General features: G+C 40.3%; 1 protein-coding gene across 11 annotated transcripts in view; it reads right to left on the bottom strand.

Annotated features, from left to right (window-relative positions):
* The window catches only part of PLCB4 (phospholipase C beta 4), a 455,945-nt gene that overhangs the window by 175,573 nt on the left and 258,882 nt on the right, over positions 1-21,490 (bottom strand). For all 11 annotated transcript variants that reach the window (XM_055131101.1, XM_055131100.1, XM_055131094.1 and 8 more), the window contains one exon: positions 9,654-9,752. In XM_055131101.1, the coding sequence (XP_054987076.1) occupies positions 9,654-9,737 (84 nt within the window). In that variant the 5' untranslated portion in view covers positions 9,738-9,752. The remainder of the gene's footprint in view (positions 1-9,653; positions 9,753-21,490) is intronic.

The following is a 21,490-nucleotide window of genomic DNA, read 5'->3' as shown; positions in this document are numbered from 1 at the left end:
ATGGACTCAAATGTTATTTCATGGGTGAGATGCTTCAATTTCTCCAGGCGATAGAGTTATCTTCTACCTTTGTGAAGAAAAGCAAACCAAAAAAAAAAAAAAAACCCTCAAAGAGAAAAAAAAAACCCACAGGAAAATGAAAAGACCAAGCAAAACCAAACAAACCCAGAGGCAATGAAAAAGAGACAAAAATGGCCGGCTATGCTGGAAAAACTGACAAAAATATAATGATAAAGAAAAGAAATGGAGGATGATCAAAATACCAAATAAAACATTCATGAGTAAAAATGAACAAAAAAATGAGTTCTGAAATGAAAGTATAACTACATCACCAAGACGAATAACCTATTACTTTTTGCTACATTCACATTTTTGTTGTCTAACCTAGGAATCTGCAGATCATAGACCATGCATCAAATCTGGCCTGGGCCTATTTTTTGAAAATGAAATTTTAGCGGAATACCGTCCATTCATTCACTTATAGACTATGTTCAAAGCTGCTTTTGTTCCTGAAGATAAAATGGAGTAGAAGAATGGACACTGTGCTAGTGGGAAGTTCTAAAATATTTCATATACAGTCCTTTTCTGAACATTTATGTTCAACCCAGTTACAAACCCTTGCAACATGAGATGAGTGACATTTTTTGTTTGCAAAGAAGTAAATAAGCTTTCACCCCTCCCTGTATTTATATCCCTTTGAGAGGAAACTTTGGAGTTGTCCCCACCAGAAAGAGCTGTATCTGCCCCTGTTGCGCCATGAATGTGAACTGGCTTTTGACTCGATTTGGCCCAGAGAAATCGTGGTACCCTTGGCTGGGTCCTGGAGTGAACCAATTGTCTGCTTGTAGAATAACTGCCCAGGTAAAGTGAACATGAGTCAGTCCTTCTAAGGTCACCCTAAATTAGCCAGCCACCACTTGGACCAAACAAATGAAGTCCAGTCTAGAGGGCTGACTCATAGAATCCTGGGTCACATCACCAAGACCTTAAATCACGGAAGGGGATTAGATTAGACATCCCTAAAATATCACCTTCTTGGCATATGTATCATTTTGAGCTGAAAGCAAGTGAGAATCAACAGATGCACAAATGAGTCTTCTGAGAGACTCCTTTATCTGATGAAAACCAGAAACTTCTGTGAAATGAGAGTGCCATAAATTCCCTCCCCGGGGTCTTTTATGGCCATAAAGAAAGTAGTCCCACATCAAGAGTCATTGACGCAGACAAACCTGACTAAAGGACACTGAGCTCCTATTAGTTTTTCTGTGATATTGACCTTCCCACAATGTGCCGCCCTTACCCGCTTCCATCTCCTTCTGTCTCCATCTCCTTTCCCCCCGTCGAGTCCCTTCTCCATAATGTACCATCCTTTGTTCGAATGTATTAAGCTTCTGAGCCTATTCACTTCTCTGTGATGCTGCTGTACCTCCGAAAAGTTTAGTAGCTCTCAGTGTATCTGCCCTTGCCCCTGTGAGTCTGTCTGGCTTTCTCACACCCCTCAGCCACTGAACCGAGGAGGGCTGAGAAAAAACTTTTTCTCTCCGTAACCACAAAGTGTCTGAGTGGTTTGTGACACAGCAGAAGTTGATGTAATTACTGGCCAATCAGTGATCCTCTGAAACCCTTGTCGGTTCACATTCAAAACACATCCTTTCCTGCCTGTCAGGCCTTATCGCTTCATTACAGATTGGATGTCTTATGTAAAACTTCAAACCAGATTCAATCGCGCCTTCTGTTCCTGTCACTAGCCAGTTAGTTTACCTCAGAACTGGAAATGGTCTCTAATCCTTTCTGTACTTGTTACAGTTTTTTATTCTCCAAATCCTAGCATATGTCTGTTCTGTCACCCTCTCTATGGTATACATCTCATTTAGCACCACACTGGTGCCTCAATTTGTGTTAATTAAACCACAGTCTCCTGTGAGTCCCTGGTGGTATTGCCTCAGTCAAGGCACTCTTTCCTTTGTGATCGGGACTGTTCCTGATAAAAACCACATTCTTTATCCAGCTCAGAGGGACTGGAAAGGTCAGCAAGCATTGTGATTTGAAATTTCCCCTTGAAATTTCCCCTACTCACAAGAAAGGGGGCAAACGTGTCAAATGTGTATCAGGCATCTTGTAATGACATCAGGGATTATGCCTACCCTATGGCGAATCAACCTCTTACTCTGAACTGAGGCAAAGGACGAAAGGTGGGAGAAGGTAAGAGAAATTCAGGTGTCTGATTATGAAGATTAAGAGCTTGAGTGACTTCCACTCTTTAAGGTTGGCAACAGTGTTCACTATATTAATGACATTTTATAACATTTTACTTACTCAACCGCCATGATCTAAACTGTGGCACAGCCTTCACTTGAAAGAAGTGCCCACAAACATTACACCTTGTCCACTCCAGGTAGGAGCCCCTGGGATGAAAATATGGTACCTATCTGAGGTGAGTTAGATGCTCATTCAGGCAGCTGAGAGGACTTGAGAAACGCACTGACTTGTGAAAGTCAAGATCTAGTCCGGTACAAACTCAAGCCTTTTTGTCTTTCAGTCCATTTTCTTTCTGAAACTTTCCCCACCATAAATATCCTTCCATGAATAGCTCTTGCTTTGAGTAACACTGAGAGCACAAATTAAATGATTGGTGCTTTTAATGCAGAGGCTGGTCTAGAGGCAGGAACCAGCATGGGCGTTATTTTGAAGAGCTAATGCTGGCTCCTCCAGCTTTGGGTGGCTTCATGTTTGCCAGTTGATTAAGCACCCAGACACTTCCCACTGCTTTCTTATGTGAGGAAGAAGTGAACTGGCTGTGATAAGAAACAGAACTGAAGGCAGGTGGGTGTAGAATCGTAGAAGCTCAGGTGAAAATGCATTCTCTTCAGACCCACCCATCCTAATGTTCTAGCATAGAGATGCTAAGAAAAAATGACTACACAGATCGAAGAAGTTGAAGGAATAAGTCTGCAGTTTACCTTTCTTAAACTCCTGATGCTACCTTTCTTAAACTCTTAGCACTCTCACTATGTCCCACATACACTTTGCTCACCAGGCAAAATTTTCTCAACAAAGCTACCAGAGCAACGGTCTCAACTGTCTCCAAAATGCAAAAGACCACATCAGGCTATGCATCCCATAATAACCAAGAAAGAAATCCAAGTAGTTTTGCTTCTGTCTAAGCCCTTCCTTCACTTCCTCCCTCCTTCCCTTCCCTTCCCTTCCCTTCCCTTCCCTTCCCTTCCCTTCCCTTCCCTTCCCTTCCCTTCCCTTCCCTTCCCTTCCCTTCCCCCCTCCCTCTCTCCCTCCCTCCCTCCCTCCCTCCCTCCCTTCCTCTCTTTCTTCCATCCATCTTGCCCACACCTGGCTCTCGCTTTTGTGTTCAGAGGACTGTATGTGATGCCAGGGATTGAGTCCAAGCCACCCACATGTAAACCAAGGGTCTACCCACTGCACCATCTTTCTGGTCTGACAACGCCAATTCTAACGGCCTATTCCAAGTGATGCTGATGACACAGTTTGAGGGGCCCTCTTGGGGAATGGTTGCTATACACACTGGAACCACTGTCCATTTTTTTGACCTTATGTTTTCATCATGTCTGCTCCTGACGCTCGCTCCAATCAGGGAACCAAAAGTGGCTCTGGACTGAGGGTCAAAAAAGAAGATGAACACATCTATTTTCTCATGGTCTTGGAAAGTTCGCTATGATTTTCAAGTAGCTTCATGTACAGTTTATTTTGTACTAAAACTTGGATGATTCTGCTTATATGCACAACATTTCCAAGACATCTTAGAGACATGATTAGTACCAGTCATTTCAGGAAGAGGAACGGCATAACTGAATGCATTCATCTGCTCCTTACTTGGTATGCTCTCTGTGTTCCCTCCTAACTAACAGACTTCCTGTGCTGCAAATCCTCGTGTCACTTTACACCCTTACTCTCCCTAGCCTTCTACACCCATGAGGTTAGCAATCCTCTAATTTATTTCCTTTCTCAACCTCTCCCCTATTTTCCATGGAACTGACTGCAGATGAAATCTTTCCATCCCATAGCAACCATCCCAGAGTACTTATTCCAGGAGTCAAGTCTTGCCTTCTTTGGAGGCACTAGTCAAACCTTACCTGGGGAAAATCTATCAAGGCCTCCCTATAGATTTCAGGGTCTGGTACTAATGCCTTGAGCCGGAAACGGAAACCATTTACTGCCCGTATCTGGAGCTTTAGCTTCTGCACTCTACTACCTCCCCCTGGCCCCAGCTGGGTAAGTTATCCCCTTCCCTCTACCACTCCCCTTCTCCCCTTGCATGCATGCCCCCCCCCACCATGCAGCCCACACTTTACTTGGCTGACTGTCTCATCAATCGGGATTTGGCCCTAAGGAGGCCTGCAGCTTATGGTCCCCTCAGTCAGGCTCCTAGACCTACTCTAACTTCCGGCCTTCTCACCTTCCTCATCATGACCTGGATGTGGGGGAATCAGAGCATCAGGGTTAGAGGAGAGCAAAATGAGGGATTCCATCTGGATAATACGTCTCAGATACAATAAAGTCCGGTGAATGAGAAAAGTCGGTGGCCAAAGCTGGAAATTTGATGCCAAGAGACTGACGCATGTGGTGGCTGAGATGAATTATCTAGAGAACATGTAAATCTCTGCTGCACCTGTCACTAAAGAGAACAGGCCAAGGAAAACTTTAGATTTCGAATTAAGCAAATTGAAAACTCTCTGTTCTAGGAAAGGAGTATGGTATTTTATTTTATTTTTATTTCCTTTTATGTATCTGAGGGGGAGTTGAGGGGCTACACGTGGCTTTGGTGCTTCTGGATTGCTTTTGGTGGTTCTTCGGGGACAGCGTGCCATGCTGGGATTAAACCAGGTCTCCTGCATGCGTGGGTTCTAGGCCAGTGAGTTATCACTTTGGCCTCAGTATTTTAAAATGTCGTTGAAGCCGGAGCTAAGTGTCTTAGAACTTGTTGTTCTATAAAGTTAGCTACCCCCCTTGTGTATGCAGTCAAGCCAGCTTAAAGTTAACTGAATTTGGACCATAGTGACAATACGTACAGCACACGCTATGCTTTATGCTTGCCTTGCATGCAGGTAACCAGGGTTTGCTCCCCAGCACCACATATATCATTCCCCGAGCTCTGCCAAAACTGATTCCTGAACAAGAGCCAGCAACAAGCCCAGAGGACCACCAGGTGTGACCCCCAAACCAAAACAGAATAAACCAAGTTAAGCAAAAATACGTCTGAAATTATGCCTTAAAAAAAAAACTGAACAAAATAAAACATTCAGTGTCACAGTTCCACTAGTCATGTTTCAAATGCTGAACAGCCACAGTTCGAGTTCACTTCCATCCCTGCTGAGTTACACTGATGAATGTTTATTTAGAAGGAAAGCAGAATTCCTCCTAAAGAGAAAGCTCTTTATAAATTTTAAGTGTACACATTGTGTCCAGAAAGGTCAGACTAAAGAGAATGTCTCAGGGAAGTCTAAATGGAATAGTCTAAAGTGAAAAGAGAGCCAAACCACTCAAGATGAGAAGGAAGTAGAATTTTCCATTATTCTCTTTTGGCTGGAGAGGAAGGTTTTTTTTTTTTTCACATTTGAATAGGAACATTTAAAAGAAAAAAGAGTTGAATTGAAAAAGGACTTAAGGAAGGACTCAAAGGGTAGATCAAAACAAATGAGGGCAGGGAATATGGCTTGGTTGTAGGCCACTGGCTTCACATTATGAGATGCAGACTTCCATCCCCGGCATTGCAAGTCACTGTCACTGTCACTGTCATCCCGTTGCTCATTGATTTGTTTGAGCGGGCACCAGTAACATCTCTCATTGAGAGACTTATTGTTACTGTTTTTGGCATATCCAGTGCGCATGGGTAGCTTGCCAGGCTCTGCTGTGCGGGCTCAATACTCTCAGTAGCTTGCCGGGCTCTCCGAGAGGGGCGGAGGAATCAAACTCGGGTTGGCTGCGAGAAAGGCGAATGCCCAACCGCTGTGCTATCGCTCCAACCGGGCATTGCAAGTATATATAAAATTACACATATATGCACACATATATGTGTCTATATAAAATTTAAAAATAAATAGGAACATATACTTTGGTGGGAGTGTGCTTAAAAAAAATGAGTGAAAAATACAAAAAACAAAACTAAACAAAACAAAACAAAAAAACCACCCTAGAAATCCCCCCAAACCCTAGTCAATCAATTTCAGAGTCTGAATCTACTATGTGTTACAACTCTCCTGGGCTATCACTAAATCTTTAGTAAAAGTCTATTTCACATGCCATTTATTGTTTCTGGGATTAGAAGATATTATAGGTTTAGAGAGAAAAATAAACCAGAGTAGGAAATTGTACTGGGAACAGAGTGGTAAAAAGGCACAGAAAATATGAGCCATCATCAGAAGGAATAATCCCCTATAAATTTAAGAGAAGACTGGGATGAGTCCTGTGTGCCAGTGGACAGGATCTGCATGTTTGAAGAGTAAAGGTAAGGAAGAAATGTGGTTGAGTAGAGACATTTGGGTTGCATGTCTTCTAAAGGCACAGCTATTTCCTTTGAGAGAGAGAGAGAGAGAGAGAGAGAGAGAGAGAGAGAGAGAGAGACAGAGAGACAGAGAGACAGAGAGACAGAGAGACAGAGAGACAGAGAGACAGAGAAAGACAGAGAGACACAGAGACAGAGAGACAGAGAGACAGAGAGACAGAGAAGACAGAGAGATTTAAAACAGAGCATTGCTTAGGAAAGAAAATATATTTTACATTTAAGTAACTTTTAAGTCAAGTTAAGTCAAAGCAAAACCAGATTGGAGTGACATGGGAGTATAAAGGATTATTCTGTTATGCAGTTTCTGATATTTTGGTTTCTCCCAAAGAAATCCCTTAGTCATGCAGAAATAAACAAATAGTACTTAAAATCAGTTGTACTTGCTATATTTATTGACAAAATAATGCATTTTGTCAACAGTAGCTAGTAAGTACATTTTGTTACATTAGCGAGTGGTCACCTATTGCTTAAAACACCCCCCTGCCTTCTTTCAATAAAAATGTGGAATGTAAATTAGTGTTCAACTCCTCCTTCAGCACTGCATGATAAGGTTTGTTGTCATCTGGTACTAAACACATTCCTGTCCTTTCACAAATGCCCCTTTGCAGTGAATTTTAGAGAAGTTCAAATTGTATTTTCTTTTATTCCTGTTTTTCCCACTGGCTGTCAGCTGTCATTTTTCATGGTTGTTCACATATAAACTGTAGAAATAAAACTCTTCAGCTTGCTCAGATCTTGTTGCTTTGAGTATATTAATGACTGTGGCTCCAAAAAATGGGATTTTATAGGACTGCATTATTGGAGAATAATAAAATAGGTTACAGTTCAGTAACATCTGATTTTCTGAACTGACGGGTTACAAAGAAACTTGATTGTGTGAAGTTAAACCTAGTTTTGCTGAGGATTTTGGTAAAAAATATAAAATTTAGAAAGTTAAAAGCTTAGACTGTATTTAATTTCCAATGTTGATTTCTAGCTTTACTTCATTTTTAGAAGAACTTGGATGAAATGCTGATTTTTTTTGAAATGGCAGGTAATCAGTGTTTTGTGAAGGTGAATTGTAATAATTAAAACCCAAAGAAAATCATGATAAGAAAAGATAATTAAAATACTTATGAGAATCCTGATTATCAAATCACATTTTATTTATCAGAAATAGTACTTTTTCCCCTCTAGGATATTTTTTATTAATGTAATAGTGGTAGAGGTGGGACCAGAGTGATAATAGCTTGAATAGGGTGCTTGCCTTGCACATGTCCAACCCAGGTTGATCTCTGGCACCCTGTATGGTTCCTTAAGCCCCTCCAAAAAGTGATCCCTGAGTGAAGTCAAGAATAAGCCTTGAGCATCCCCAGGTGTGGTTCTAAAACAAAGGCAGTCACTTGCAATAACTTTCTTTGTACAGTTCTGAACTGCATCAAATCATTGATAGTGATAATTTTTATTTGAAAGATGAAAATGCCACATAACTTACCCTAATATTTTGGATCGTTAAAGCTCAAGGTTATCAAGAATTATTAAATCCTCATACCATTTAATTACCAAGAAAATAAACAAATAAAGATTAACAAAATTACAGTAGGAATCATCTAAAATCCCTTCAATTGTGACATCTACTGTAAGTTTTGCAAGCATTCTGCTAATCTGCAAAAAAAAAATAGGTTAACAAAATATAACCTTGAACTCTAGATACAAAGAGGGAAGAGACAAAAAATAGTCCATAAAATGTGAATGCAGATTAGAATACCTGTCAGGTAGATTAGCAGTGACCCAAAGGGACTACTGAATCTCTCTCTATGAGTTAAGGAAGACAGCAAAAAGGTTAAAATTACTTCTCTGGTTTCTGAAGGATGGGTAGAAGTTTAGCAGTCAAACAATGGGCATTTCAGGAGAGAGAGAGAGAGCCATATGCACAAGACAGGAAAGTTACTTCAGGAATTCTAAGCAAATTGTTATGCCAAAAACGTGTGTGTGTGTGTGTGTGTGTGTGTGTGTGTGTGTAGAAACATTTAAATGGAGAATAGATTCCAACTTGTATTATCGAAACACTACTCAATGATCACAATTGTTGATGAGAAAGAAAATAGAAGATAAAAGACTAGAGAGCAGCCAAAAAATTAATAACAGTGGTTCCTCTGGTGGCAGAATATTATTTTCTGCTTCTTAGAATAGAATGCAGTAAGCTGTTCTTTGGGGGAAACAACAACATTTTAGTTATGTAAGGACTCTGTCAATCTTTGAATTCAGTGCAAGGAACAGTGGCCACATTCAGACCCATCGTATGCCTTTCTCAACTTTGTTTATTTATAAAACAATTATGGTATAAATATAAGGTGTGCTAAAATACACAATTTGAAAAACTTCAACTCAACAGGCTTTGAGTCACGTCAGCCCACAGAACTCGACAACAAAACTGACTGAAAATCTCGGCTTCTGGGAGGGCCACCCAAACTAGAAAATTTTGATTTTGAAAGGAACCAGTTATATCTCTAAAGGAACTCAACAAATTTTACAATTTTCTTTGCCTTAGAGACAACGAAACTTCATTCCCCACAAGGCACTTCAAATTCATATACAGTCTAAGAAAAATCTAGACTCATTTTACCTTGCAATTACCTAAACAATTAAAGATCTAAACAGAAAATAAAACTTTGGTCAAATTAAGTATAAATAGAAAAAAGGAAAGGAGTAGAGTTAAATGATGAACACACATCCAATTATTACAGAATTTATAACAAATAAAAGCTTTCAGTAGAAATTCTGCCCAAACTACTTCATTAAGCAAAATCTGTCACTACATAAAACCAATCTATAAGTTAAGAATAATAATAAAAGGTTCTTTGGAGAAGCTACATAAAAAAAGTATAAAGTACTTACCTGTTTGGCACATTATGAGCACTCAATAATTTATAGCATTATTAATACTATATCTGGTATTTACATGGTGTGTTAAATAAATAATAGTATTATATAATCATTATATTTCATAATTTGCCTCCTTGCAACTATTCCAACTTATAAATCTCTCAATTGTACTTAATTATGTCAAAGATTATTTGCTTAATAAAATAAAATTATTGGAATGTTTTATGAGAAATAATAAATAACACTGTTTTACCTCTTCATATCTATCAAAAACGGCTCCTTCTTGCAAAAAGGAAGGAACTTCTTTCTGCCAGTTAAACTCATAGGGTTTGGCCATGATTATGTTCAAGACCTAAAATTGGAAAAGAGTAACTCATTAGTTTACAAAATTAAAAAAAACTTGAATATTAAAGATTATTGACATAATACTTGTTTTCAAAAGCCTTTATTATAACACATGAAATAAGTGTATAAATTATCTCTCCTCTTTTTTTTTTCTTTTTTCCCCTTCAGCAGACCCAAATTTCCATTTTCTTTGTCTCTAAAATGATAAAAAAGAGTATTACTAAAAAAATAACAGAAGGGTAGTTTGGGAAGCACTTCTTCCTTCCTCTTCAAATCATGCACAGAAATATATACATATATGCATATGTATACACTTACATATTTACACATATACATATATGCTATCATTTAATATGACCACATTAGATAAAGAGGAAATTACAAACCTAATCTCTTATAGGAGAGGCCTTTGGCCAAGGGCAGACAGTTCAACAAGTCTACACTTGATGCCTGAGGCTTAACTAATGAGTAGGAAAGTACACAGTGATAAGCAGTAGAACCAAGCAGGTAGACAAAATATATATATATATATTTTTTTTTTGGGGGGGGAGAGGGGTCGTACACTGGCTGTGCTCAGGCTTACTCCTGGCTCTACTCTCAGGGATCACTGCTGCTGGGCTTGGAGGACCATCTATGATGTTGGGGATTGAACCAAGGAGTGCCTTGCCTCCTGTTCTATCATCTTTTCTGCCCCCTCAAGCCCTTCCATTTTTTAAAAAAATATTTTCAGTTCTCTCCTTAGTCTTTACTTGCCCCTTTTTCACTAGAGTCAAGCAGATAACAACAGAATGCCTGCTTTCTACTGTAGGCAGTATAAGGACATTTTGCTTTGTTTCATTTGAGCACCACATTTGGCAGTGTTCAGGGCTTACTTCTAGCCCTGCACTCAGGGATCATTCCTGGACGGACTGAGGGGGACCTTATGGGCTGCCAGAATAGAACACAATTGCACTGAGCGTAGGGCATTTGCCTTGCACACAGCTGACCCAGGTTCTATTCCTTCTTCCCTCTTGGAAAGCCCGGCAAGCTACCTGGAGTATCCCGCCCGCATGGCAGAGCCTGGCAAGCTCCCTGTGGCATATTCGATCTGCCAAAAACAATAACAACAAGTCTCACAATAGAGACGTTACTGGTGCCTGCTCCAGTAAATCGATGAACAACGAGACGACAGTGCTGCAGGACAAGTGCCCTGCCAGCTGTATTATCACTCTGGCCACACTATTACATTTGAAGAGAACCCAGGCATCGTTCAGGGTACCTGCCCGCACCTAGGAGAGATAGCTATTCCTTTTTTCCCCATATGTGTGTAAATAGTATGTGTGTAGAGTTATTTCTAATTAAACCACCAGGATTTACAAAGTTGTTCATAATAGAAGCCTCGTTTGGGGGAGCTATTCCTTTACAAACATTATTAAAATTGAGAATCTGTGGCTTACAATGCTATTAACAATGGTTCCTCATACACATAATTCAACACCACACCTTTTACCCACCCTGCTTTGCATTACACATCAATGATGCATATGCAATGGCTGAAAACAGGATATCTCAAATGAAAAGGTGAGCACACAACCAAGAATCATCAAATATTTAAGCAACCTTACGAGCAAGGAAGCAAGGACATAAAACACAGTAAGTAGAAGGACATCAGCGACAGACACTGAGTTTGTTTTAAGTGTGTATGATGTCCTTAGAAGCAAGAGAATGTTCGTTCTGTTTCTAAAGTGTAATGAACTACAGACTCGACAATTTTAAATCAGATTGTGGAAATGAATTTTTCACAGGTGACCTGAATCGTAGAGATCTCAGAGGAAGTTCAGAGCCCCCAAACTCCCACAGAATCCAATTCATACATCTAAGGAAGCAAGACTGGAAGTTTTGGTATGAAATACGGAAACATACGGTTCAAAACTACCTAATGGAAGCTCTATTAGAAGACAAAAAAAAAAAAAAAACACCTGTACCGGTAGGTGATGTAAAACCAAAGAAAGGATGAGAATAGTAATAATAAAAATAATAGGGAACATCTCTGAAATCTGAGTATGTGAGTGTTCATTAAAAAGTAAATCACACGGCTCCAGGATGCAGGACTGGGACATCTTCAAAGTGCAGTTGGGGGCACTGGAGTGGGACAGCGCCAGCCCAATCTCCAATTTGCCCCAGTCACCGGAAGTCACGCCCTCGACCCGCTGTCGCCGCCGTCTTGCCACAATCAACAAAGAAGAATCTGGGCTTCCGGCAGGCACCGCGAGCCGGAGATTGCGCTGGACCCTAGACAGGGCCAACAACACCAGGGAGCCAGACGGAGAAGGTACAGCCAGCACGCCTTCTCCAGATGGAAGGGGGAGGCACAGTTATTTTATGGCCATTAATATTTAAGCAAGTGACCACATCAAAACATATTGAAAAACTAACAAAAGACAAAGAAAATAGCAAATCACAATTTTTTTTTTGGCTTTTTGGGTCACACCCGGCGATGCACAGGGGTCACTCCTGGCTCTGCACTCAGGAATCACCCCTGGCGGTGCTCGGAGGACCATATGGGATGATGGGAATCAAACCCGGGTTGGCTGAGTGCAAGGCAAACGCCCTACCTGCTGTACTCCAGCCCCAAAATCACAAATATTTTTGAAGACAATGATCTTAGATATTTAATGGAAGAAAAGTATGGAAGCAAAAAAGACTGAGGATTTCAATTTTATGCTTAATTTACCCAAATAATTTCGGTGACTTTAACATAATTTAAATAACATTACTTAATGAATTTAATTTCCTCCTTGTCATTTATGTTTATTCATATTTATTTGTAAACCTCCTTGCATTACTTCAACGTCCCCATATATTTTTATATATAAATATATAAAACATATATATAAAACAATTTTAAAATTTAGTCATGAGGAGCCCATAAAAAAATAAGCTTTTTTGCTTTTCCTTAGGACTGAAGTGATAGCACATTGAGTAGGGCATTTGCCTTGCACATGGCCGACCTGAGTCCCTCTCGGAGAGCCCGGCAATCTACTGCCCGCACAGCAGCCTGGCAAGCTGCCCGTGGCTTATTCAATATACCAAAACAGTAACAAAAAGTCTCGCAGTGGAGACGTTACTGGTGCTGCTCAAGCAAATCTATGAACAATGGGACATCAGTGCTATAGTACAGTGTTTTTCCTTGGGTTTTGTTCCACACCTAGCTGTGCTCAGGGCTATCTCGAAGTTCTGCACTCAGGAGTCACTCCTGGTGTTCCTCAGGGGACCATATGGGATCCTAGGGATGGACTGGGTTGGTCATCTCCAAAACAAGTGCCTTGCCCACTCTACTACCTTTCTGACCCCCCAAATTAGGCATTTATATACTTTTAAACAGCATAAATAATGCAGAAATTACAAATTTCTTGGAAGGGAAAGATGAGAGCATTATACAGCAAAACCCAGATATATATAACTAGCATTATACAGCAAAATCTAGACATATAATTAGCTAAAAATAAAATGATGATAAAAATGTTGTTTTCTAAATATTCTTATGTAAAATAAAAATTTGTGAAATGTTGAATGAGGGAGAAAAGTGTGTAGGGGAGAAGGGAGGAAAATGCGGAGGAAGCACAAAATCCTAACATTCACAGTGAAAAGGATACAATTATAAAGAACGAGATGTGAAAATTGTAAGAGAATATTATGTAAAACTATAATCAAAATATTTGAAAACCAAAATTAAGTGTAATTTTAAAACTTTAAAATAATTGGTTCCAATATAAGTAGAATACTTAAACACGCTGGTGATCTTGGAAGAAACTAAGAAAAAAAAATAATACAAAACTCAGGACTTTGGGGGCTGGAGCGATAGTATAATGGGTAGGGCATTTGCCTTGCACACAGCCAACCCGGGTTCTATTCCCAGCATCCCATGTGGTCACCCGAGCACCCCCAGGAGTAACTCCTGAGTGCAGAGCCAGGAGTAAGCCCTGAGCATTGCCAGGTGTGACCCAAAAAGAAAAAAAAATCAGGACCTTGAGGCTGGAGTGATAGTACAGCAGGTAGGGCATTTGCCTTGCATGCAGCTAACCCTGGTTCGAGTCCCAGCATCCCATATGCTCCCCAAACACCGCCAGGGGTAATTCCTGAGTGAATGAGCCAGGAGTAACCCCTGTGCATCGCCAGTGTGACCCAAAAAGCAAAAAACAAAACAAAAAAATTCAGGACCTTATAGTTATACAGGTTGCATTGTACCTATCAAATCCTGCATATAGAAACTTTTCCAGGACATTAAAAAAAAAAGAAAACTGCATCTCAACTCATTTCAAAAGTCAAAGGATCAGGATGTGATAAAAACACTTCAGGGTTGTTAACAAGAAGTCAAAAAGCCTTGCACAGAAGATATATTCTCTGTAATGGTAAAAAATAAACTTGATGATTCTATTCATAAAATTACTAGAAGTATTACATGTTTTAACATTAAGAACAAATCAATACAATTCCTATTTAGAGACTAAGAAGAAATGTTCAGTAATTGCATATCCTTCTATACCTTCCAAAGTAAGGCATTATAAATTAAACGAAAACAGAAGCCATAGAAAATATGAACAGTGGGATACTATTTATGTAAACACATACATAAGGCAAATCTACGTATTTCTCAATGTACATATATGTTTTTGTAAATAACTTTGGGGGAAAGCTCTCAAATTCATGACTGTTAACTTCTGGGGCAGGAATATATATTAAGGGGAAAATTTAAGATACCTTTAAAGCTATGCTTGAGTTCAGCATTTTTTTATCACAGAAATATCACTGTATCACTATATCACTGTCATCCAGTTGCTCATCAGTTTGCTCGACCGAGCACCAGTAACATCTCCATTGTGAGACTTGTTACTATTTTTGGCATATCGAATACGCCACGGGTAGCTTGCCAGGCTCTGCTGTGCGGGCGGGATACTCTCGGTAGCTTGCTGGGCACTTCGAGAGGGACAGAGGAATTGAATCCAGGTTGGTGTGCAAGGCAAACACCCTACCCGCTGTGCTATCGCTCCAGTTCCACAGAAGTATATTCTTGCATTAATATGCTACATGTGTAAATAAAGGGTGCAAATTTTATTTTTTAAGGGTGCAAATTTTAAAGAAGAAAAAAATCCGGTTGACCGTCTACTGACAGCAGTTATTATTCTTTAGTTCCAAACAATTTGAGGCAGATGAGGAGTATATTTGCTCTCTCACAACAGAAGCTGTAGATATTTGAGGGAGAAACTGCTTCCATTACTTTCCTAACCTGGCTAAAAGGTGAAGCATGAAAGGCATTCTCTTCAGCCTTTGCTGAGGTGGGAAGCATCCTTTAGCACTAAAAGAGAGTAGGGATGCAAACAATGGAAGAATAAAGAGGTACTTTATTTTAGTCCATGTGTAGGTTGTTGTATTCTCCCACAATTATTGTAATTGGTTTTTCTTTCCTATTCCTCTCTGTTCCCATTCAGTTTATCTTTCTTTGCGAATCTTTCCACGTTCATTTATCAGTTTCCAAATGCACAGTCCTTTCACCCAATGCGACTTTATAAGCAACCTTGTAATACGATGATTGTTTTGTTGTTTTGTTTTGTTTTGTGGTCACACCCCGAGATGTGCAGGGGTTATTCCTGGTTCTGCACTCAGGAATTACTCCTGGAGGTGCTCAGGGGACCATATGGGATGCTGGGAATCGAACCCAGGTCGGCCGCGTGCAAGGCAAACACCCTACTGGCTGTGCTATCGCTCCAGCCCCTCAACCTGCATCCTTCAATGCTTTCTCCCAGGAACCTACTTTCCCTTCCTCACTTCCTTCCTTACTGTGATACCAACAGTTTTTTTTTCTTTTTGGGTCACACCCAGCGATGTTCAGGGGTCACTCCTGGCTCTGCACTCAGGAATTACCAATCCCTGGCCATGCTCAGGGGACCATATGGGATGCTGGAAATCGAACATGGGTCGGCCGCGTGCTAGGCAAGCGCTCTACCCGCTGTGCTATCACTCCAGCCCCGACACCAACAGTTTTTATTGACAGAAATTTAGAGAAGTGTGAGAAGGAGAGAAAGAAGGATAAATATGCATTCTAGAGAGAACACTGGGGGCCCGAACGATAGCACAGCAGGTAGGGCATTTGCCTTGCATGCGGCCAACCTGGGTTCGATTCCCAGTATCCCATGTGGTCCCCTGAGCACCGCCAGGAGTAATTCCTGAATGAATGAACCAGGAGTAACCCCTGAGCATCACCGGGTGTGACCCCCCAAAAAAGAGAGGACACTGGCTTCTCGAGACTGAAAAACCCTTCCCATCTCTGCCCTTCACAGCCCAACCAGTCCTTTCCTTTTGCAAAGAAAGGACACACACAAAGTTAAGTTCTTGGTTCAAAATGGTTCCCAGGTTCCTCTTTATCCTCCCTATTAAAATACTAAAATAGACATCCCTATCTTTGGTACTAATTCCATCATAATGGTCCCATTATGTAAAGGATATTGGGGTTGGATAAGGGTATGTCTAGAAAGAGAGTAATTTTGCTCTTAATTTCTAGAGAATTCTGCAGTGAAGGTGGAAGCTTTCGTGGCTTACTTTTGGGAGCAAGACTGAGATTCAAAATAAAAGGAAGATTTTTGAAAAATGACACAAGAATACATTGAGTTTTTCCAATTTTATGGTCGTAGGGAGTCTAAAGCCTGTCTAAGGGCCAGAGATTCGTTTTTATTTTCTAGAGTTCATTTGTTTATCTCTTGTTTTGGGCCCCATGGTGGTGATGAGAGCTTAATCCTGACTTTACGTAGGGACCATCTCTGGTTCAAAGGACATAGGAAATTCTGCCATTTGAAATGGTGTTGGCTGTATGAAAGGCTAATACCTTAACCTCATACTATCTCTCCAGCCCTCCAGCTATATTTCTTATATAGAGCACTTATGACCTACAAAAAATGATGACTTGGCCAATGGTGTTTCATAGTTGTTCACACCAGGTAACTGATTTTAAAATAAAAACAAGTGAAAGAATAGGTTGCAGTTCAACTGACTCCAGGGAAAGTTATAGGTAGAAAAGTTATAGGTAGAAAACAATTACTTCATTTAAGTGGTTGGGGACAGGGGTTTACCCTTTCTAAAACTACCCTTTTTTGAAACCATCTCAAAGCTAACTGATGAAAACACTAAGGTTTCACAACGGCACTCTAAATATGCTGCTGCTCAAATGTTCTAATTTGCCTAGAACATCCTAGAGGACCAAACTTACAAGGCAGTTTAAGGTTCAGTTGATTCCTCCGATTCCCAGATGCTGAGCAACCACTGCATCACACAGAGCCCGCAGGAAAAGGTCTGCCTTCTCCGTGAGGAACACAGGAAGCGAAAGAGAATCAACAGAAAGAACGGATCTACAGCTCAGCACCTTTTCCAGATTAAACACCTTGAAGAGTACTGGAAGGAGGCCAGTGGGCTTCTAAACAGTTTTATTGTTTCCAAATTCTTATGTAACTGGAACAGATTAGCTATTGCACTGGCTCCAAAAAAACATTTTGCACTGCAGTGTGGTAAGCAAGAGAGCTGACCTAGAAGGTCTGTCACACAGCAGGGGACAAAAAGCTCCTTCTGAAGATGATGGGAGACTGAAAGAATTAGATGAACTACAATGGGTACTGGGGGAGGCTACCAGAAAATCAACATTCAAGTAGGGTATGTATATCACCATGAAGATAATTTTTCACCCTTTGAATCTGTTCAGTTAAGAAGGGCAAGGAAGGGCAACTATTTGTTGTTCCCCACCCCCCTGCTTTGTCATGCATCTTCAAACATGCTTTTTTTATGTCCTTTTTTTTTTATATGTTTGACATATGTATAGGCTAGTCAACAACATTTAGCAGACCACATTTCCCAGAGATTCAGTAAGGAATTGGCTCAACCAAAACTTTGGCAAATGATTTTTTTGTTTCCGAACCTATGCTTCACATTCTGGAAGCAAATGGACAAAGGAAAATGTATAAAATTATTCGATATTAACCCAAAGTGTTTTAGGCTTCATCTGTGAATTGCCCCTTATCCTCCTCTCAGAGAACCTTATAGAGACCTTGCTAGCATCCCGAATTTAGTTAATGTTTATCTTTAATCTTTCCTTTGCATTTTACCTCCCACTGTCTCAGTTCCCCAAGTCAGTTTTGATGATTTATAAGCCAAAACTTCCTGGTAATTCTGAACTTTGTATTTGTACTGCTTTGTATTTGAAGTGCTGTGTATTTGTACCTCCTTTTCTATTTCCCCTAGGGACTTTTTATATTTTATTACAGAACAATGCTCTTTGGTTAAACACAGAAAGACCATCAATGCTATGTTCCTAATATTTGGGAGTTGATTGAAATGTATCTATTCCTGGGCATCATTATTTGGTCATACGTACTTGACTCAGAATTCAGTTGCTGTCCTTCCTAACATCCCAGAAGGGAGGTCCCAACTTAGGACTGGGATGGACCGGGGCAAGTGGCAAAGCTACCTCGGCATAGAAATGGGACATTCTAGAAAGCATCAATGCATGATCTTGATGTAAGCTGTTATAAATTAAGAGAACAGGACCCCCATGGGGAAGGACAAGCTGAACTGGCCTGAGGACTTAGTCTGGGATTTACGGTAAAAGCCTTTTCTTTCAGCCCAGAGAAATAAGTGTTGGGATCTTTGTCTCTTTCTGTGTTTATCCAAACAACTGCAAGTATTGATCACTTATAAAACTAGAGGGGAAGATAAAAACAATGTAGATGTTCCTGGGAGACAGAGTGGCTCCTTGAATTAATCTCCCCAAGAGAATTTCCTTCACCAAATTTTTATCTATGTAAATGATCAATCACACCTAAGTCCTTACTTCAACCCCCCTTCAGATGTTCTAGCCTCTCTGCATTAAAAGGGCCATTTTCACCATCAGGCTGTGGTCCCCTTTCTCCCTGTCTCTCTGTCTCTCTGTTGGGGAGGCCTGGGAGGGTGGCGAGGTGGCTCTGGGCCACTGAATGCACAAGTCCCAGCAGCGGCCCCCCATGTTTTACTTTGTGAACTCACATGAAATCAAGTATATTTAAGTTCCTACACATAGATAGGTAAACATGACCTCCAAACAATACCGACATTAAGGTTCTGAAATCCTTATATTTATTTTACATGGAACAAAGTACCTTACATCTATGTTTAAGCATCTTGAGATGGGAAGATTCCCTTGTGTCATCTCCAGTGGGTCTTAAATGAGATCACAAGTAGAGGCCGAGAGAGAATACAGTGAGTAGGGTGCTTGCCTTGCATGCACCTGATTCTGATCCAAGTCCTAGCACTTAATGTGATTCCCTGAACACTGTGAGGGGTGCCCTCTAGTTCAGAGCCAGGAATAAGTTCTGAGCACCACTAGTTTGACCCAAATACCAAAAAAAGGGGAAGAGAGTTGGGGACCAAAAGGAGCTTTAACACAGACAGAAGATGAGGCAATGTGGTGCAAAAAGGTTCCTGAAGCTGGAAATCTTATCTAAAAAGCCTATCAATTTGCCACATATGTATAAAAATGGTAATAAAAAAACCCAGTTTTAAAGGGATGGGCATTTGACATATTTGTTCAAGTGAACTCTTAAACACAGAAGTCATGCCAAGATGAAAAAGCTCTAAAGATATATTGTATATCATGACTAGAGGTAATAATGCTGCATATTACACTAAAAAAATTTCTTCAGGGTAGATGCCACATTAAATTTTGTTTATTTATTTTTATTTTAAATTTAACCGCACACACTCATACAAAGAAGCCTTCTCCATGCCTGAAGGCATGCACAGTAAAGTCTCTCATCCAACAGCATTCCCTGCAGATGAAGGGGAACTTCATTCTTTTTGTTGTTGTTGTTGTTTTGTTTTTTGCTTTTTGGGTCACACCCTGCAATGCACAGGGGTTACTCCTGGCTCATGAACTCAGGAATTACAAATGGCGGTGCTCGGGGGACCATATGGGATGCTGGGAATCGAATCCGGGCCGGCCGTATGCAAGGCAAGTGCCCTACCTGCTGTGCTATCGCTCCAGTCCCCAGGGAACTTCATTCTTGAACATCAAAGCAGTGTCCCTTCATGGGCACTGCACCTTGCCTCTTCAACAATTTTAATAGCAGTGACCAAGATGAAGACCTTGAATGCCAGATGCTGACACACCTGTATCTGCCTCACGCTGTGAAGACAGCTCTCAGCAGAATGACTAAATCATATTGAAAATGATCTCAATGGCTGGGACAAAGCCGGGGTGAATTCTACATGATGAAGTCCTACGAAGAACAATGACAAAATCTTCCACGTAGTTCATGCTTGCCAATCAGGTAATGAAGAAGGGTGAAAAGATATTTTCATTCGCATGCTAGAATCAGAAGTTTTAGAAAAGTCAAAGACCAAAACAATTGTGATGTACAAGAATGTAAGCACAGGCTACTTAAAAAGTCAAAGACGACTGTGGTCACATTAATAAAAATATATTATCTAGAAAAAGGGAAGTGCTATCCCATTTGAAGCAGATGTTTCCTTCTGGGCATCTGTATTTAAGGACGACACTGACAAATTGGGTAACATTTAGAAGAATGTAGAAAGCTTTTTGGAATGTCAAGGAAATACACAATATTAAAAACAGATGCAGTAATAGTCTACTTTTTAGGGGTTATTTTAGTACCTTGTAGTGTTCCAGTGTGTAATCTACATAATACTGTAAAATAAATAGTTTTTTCATCATTCAAAGGAAAATACCGTATGGATGCTATCTAGAAATAAATGCAAATAACTTCTATCTTTCTGTTCAAGAGCTCCTTTGAAGGGCAAAGATGTTTCATACTTTTTTTTTCACCAAATCTACATGTCTTTAGTAATGTTGCATCTTTCAAGAAATAAAAACTTCAAATCATCTCTACAGCATCCTTAAGCCTACCAGAATATTCTTTGTTTTGTCATTTCTATATGTGAATGAATGTTTGAAAAAGTATGTGATTATACTTGATACTTGATATCATATAACTTGAAAATATATCAAAAATATACCAAGACTCACTTATGAATTTTCTTGTGTTAACTATTTTTTTTCTTTTTGGCTTACATCCAGTGATGCACAGGGGTCACTACTGGCTCTGCATTCAGGAATTACCCCTGGTGGTGTTCACGGGACTATATGGGAATCGAAACCAGTTCGGCCGAGTGCAAGGCAGACTCCCTACATGCTGTGCTATTGCTCCAGTCCAAGTTTTATTGTTATCTTTAGCCATATAAGAAACAAACAAAACCTCAATCAATCCTTCATACAGAATGACAAAACAAAGGAACAGACAGCATTGAACAATGTCAAATCCATAGTTTTGAATTAAGAAACCTTTTAACACGCAGTGGAGGAGATATTATCATGGGAAATAAAGAATTCCCCAGGGGCTGGAGCGATAGCACAGCTGGTAGGGCCTTTGCCTTGCACACAGCCAACCCGGGTTCAATTCCTAGCATCCCTTATAGTCCCCTGAGCACCATCAGGGGTGAATCCTGAGTGCAGAGCCAGGAGTAACCCCTATGCATTGCCAGGTGTGACCCAAAAAGAAAAAAAAAATTCCCCAGAGATGACAAAGGAACAATGGTAGAGGGTCATGGGTAATTTGGTGGTGGGATGCCGTAACAACTCATCAATACTATAAACAAACACCTTTGTAAGCATGCTATCTAACTATAATAATTTAAAGAAATCAATCCCTTTCCTATCCAGTTATACAGTCC

This window comes from Sorex araneus, chromosome 3 (genome assembly GCF_027595985.1).
Source record: "Sorex araneus isolate mSorAra2 chromosome 3, mSorAra2.pri, whole genome shotgun sequence".
In the NCBI taxonomy this organism is placed as follows: Eukaryota; Metazoa; Chordata; class Mammalia; order Eulipotyphla; family Soricidae; genus Sorex; species Sorex araneus.
This window is presented reverse-complemented; position numbering and strand designations above follow the sequence as displayed.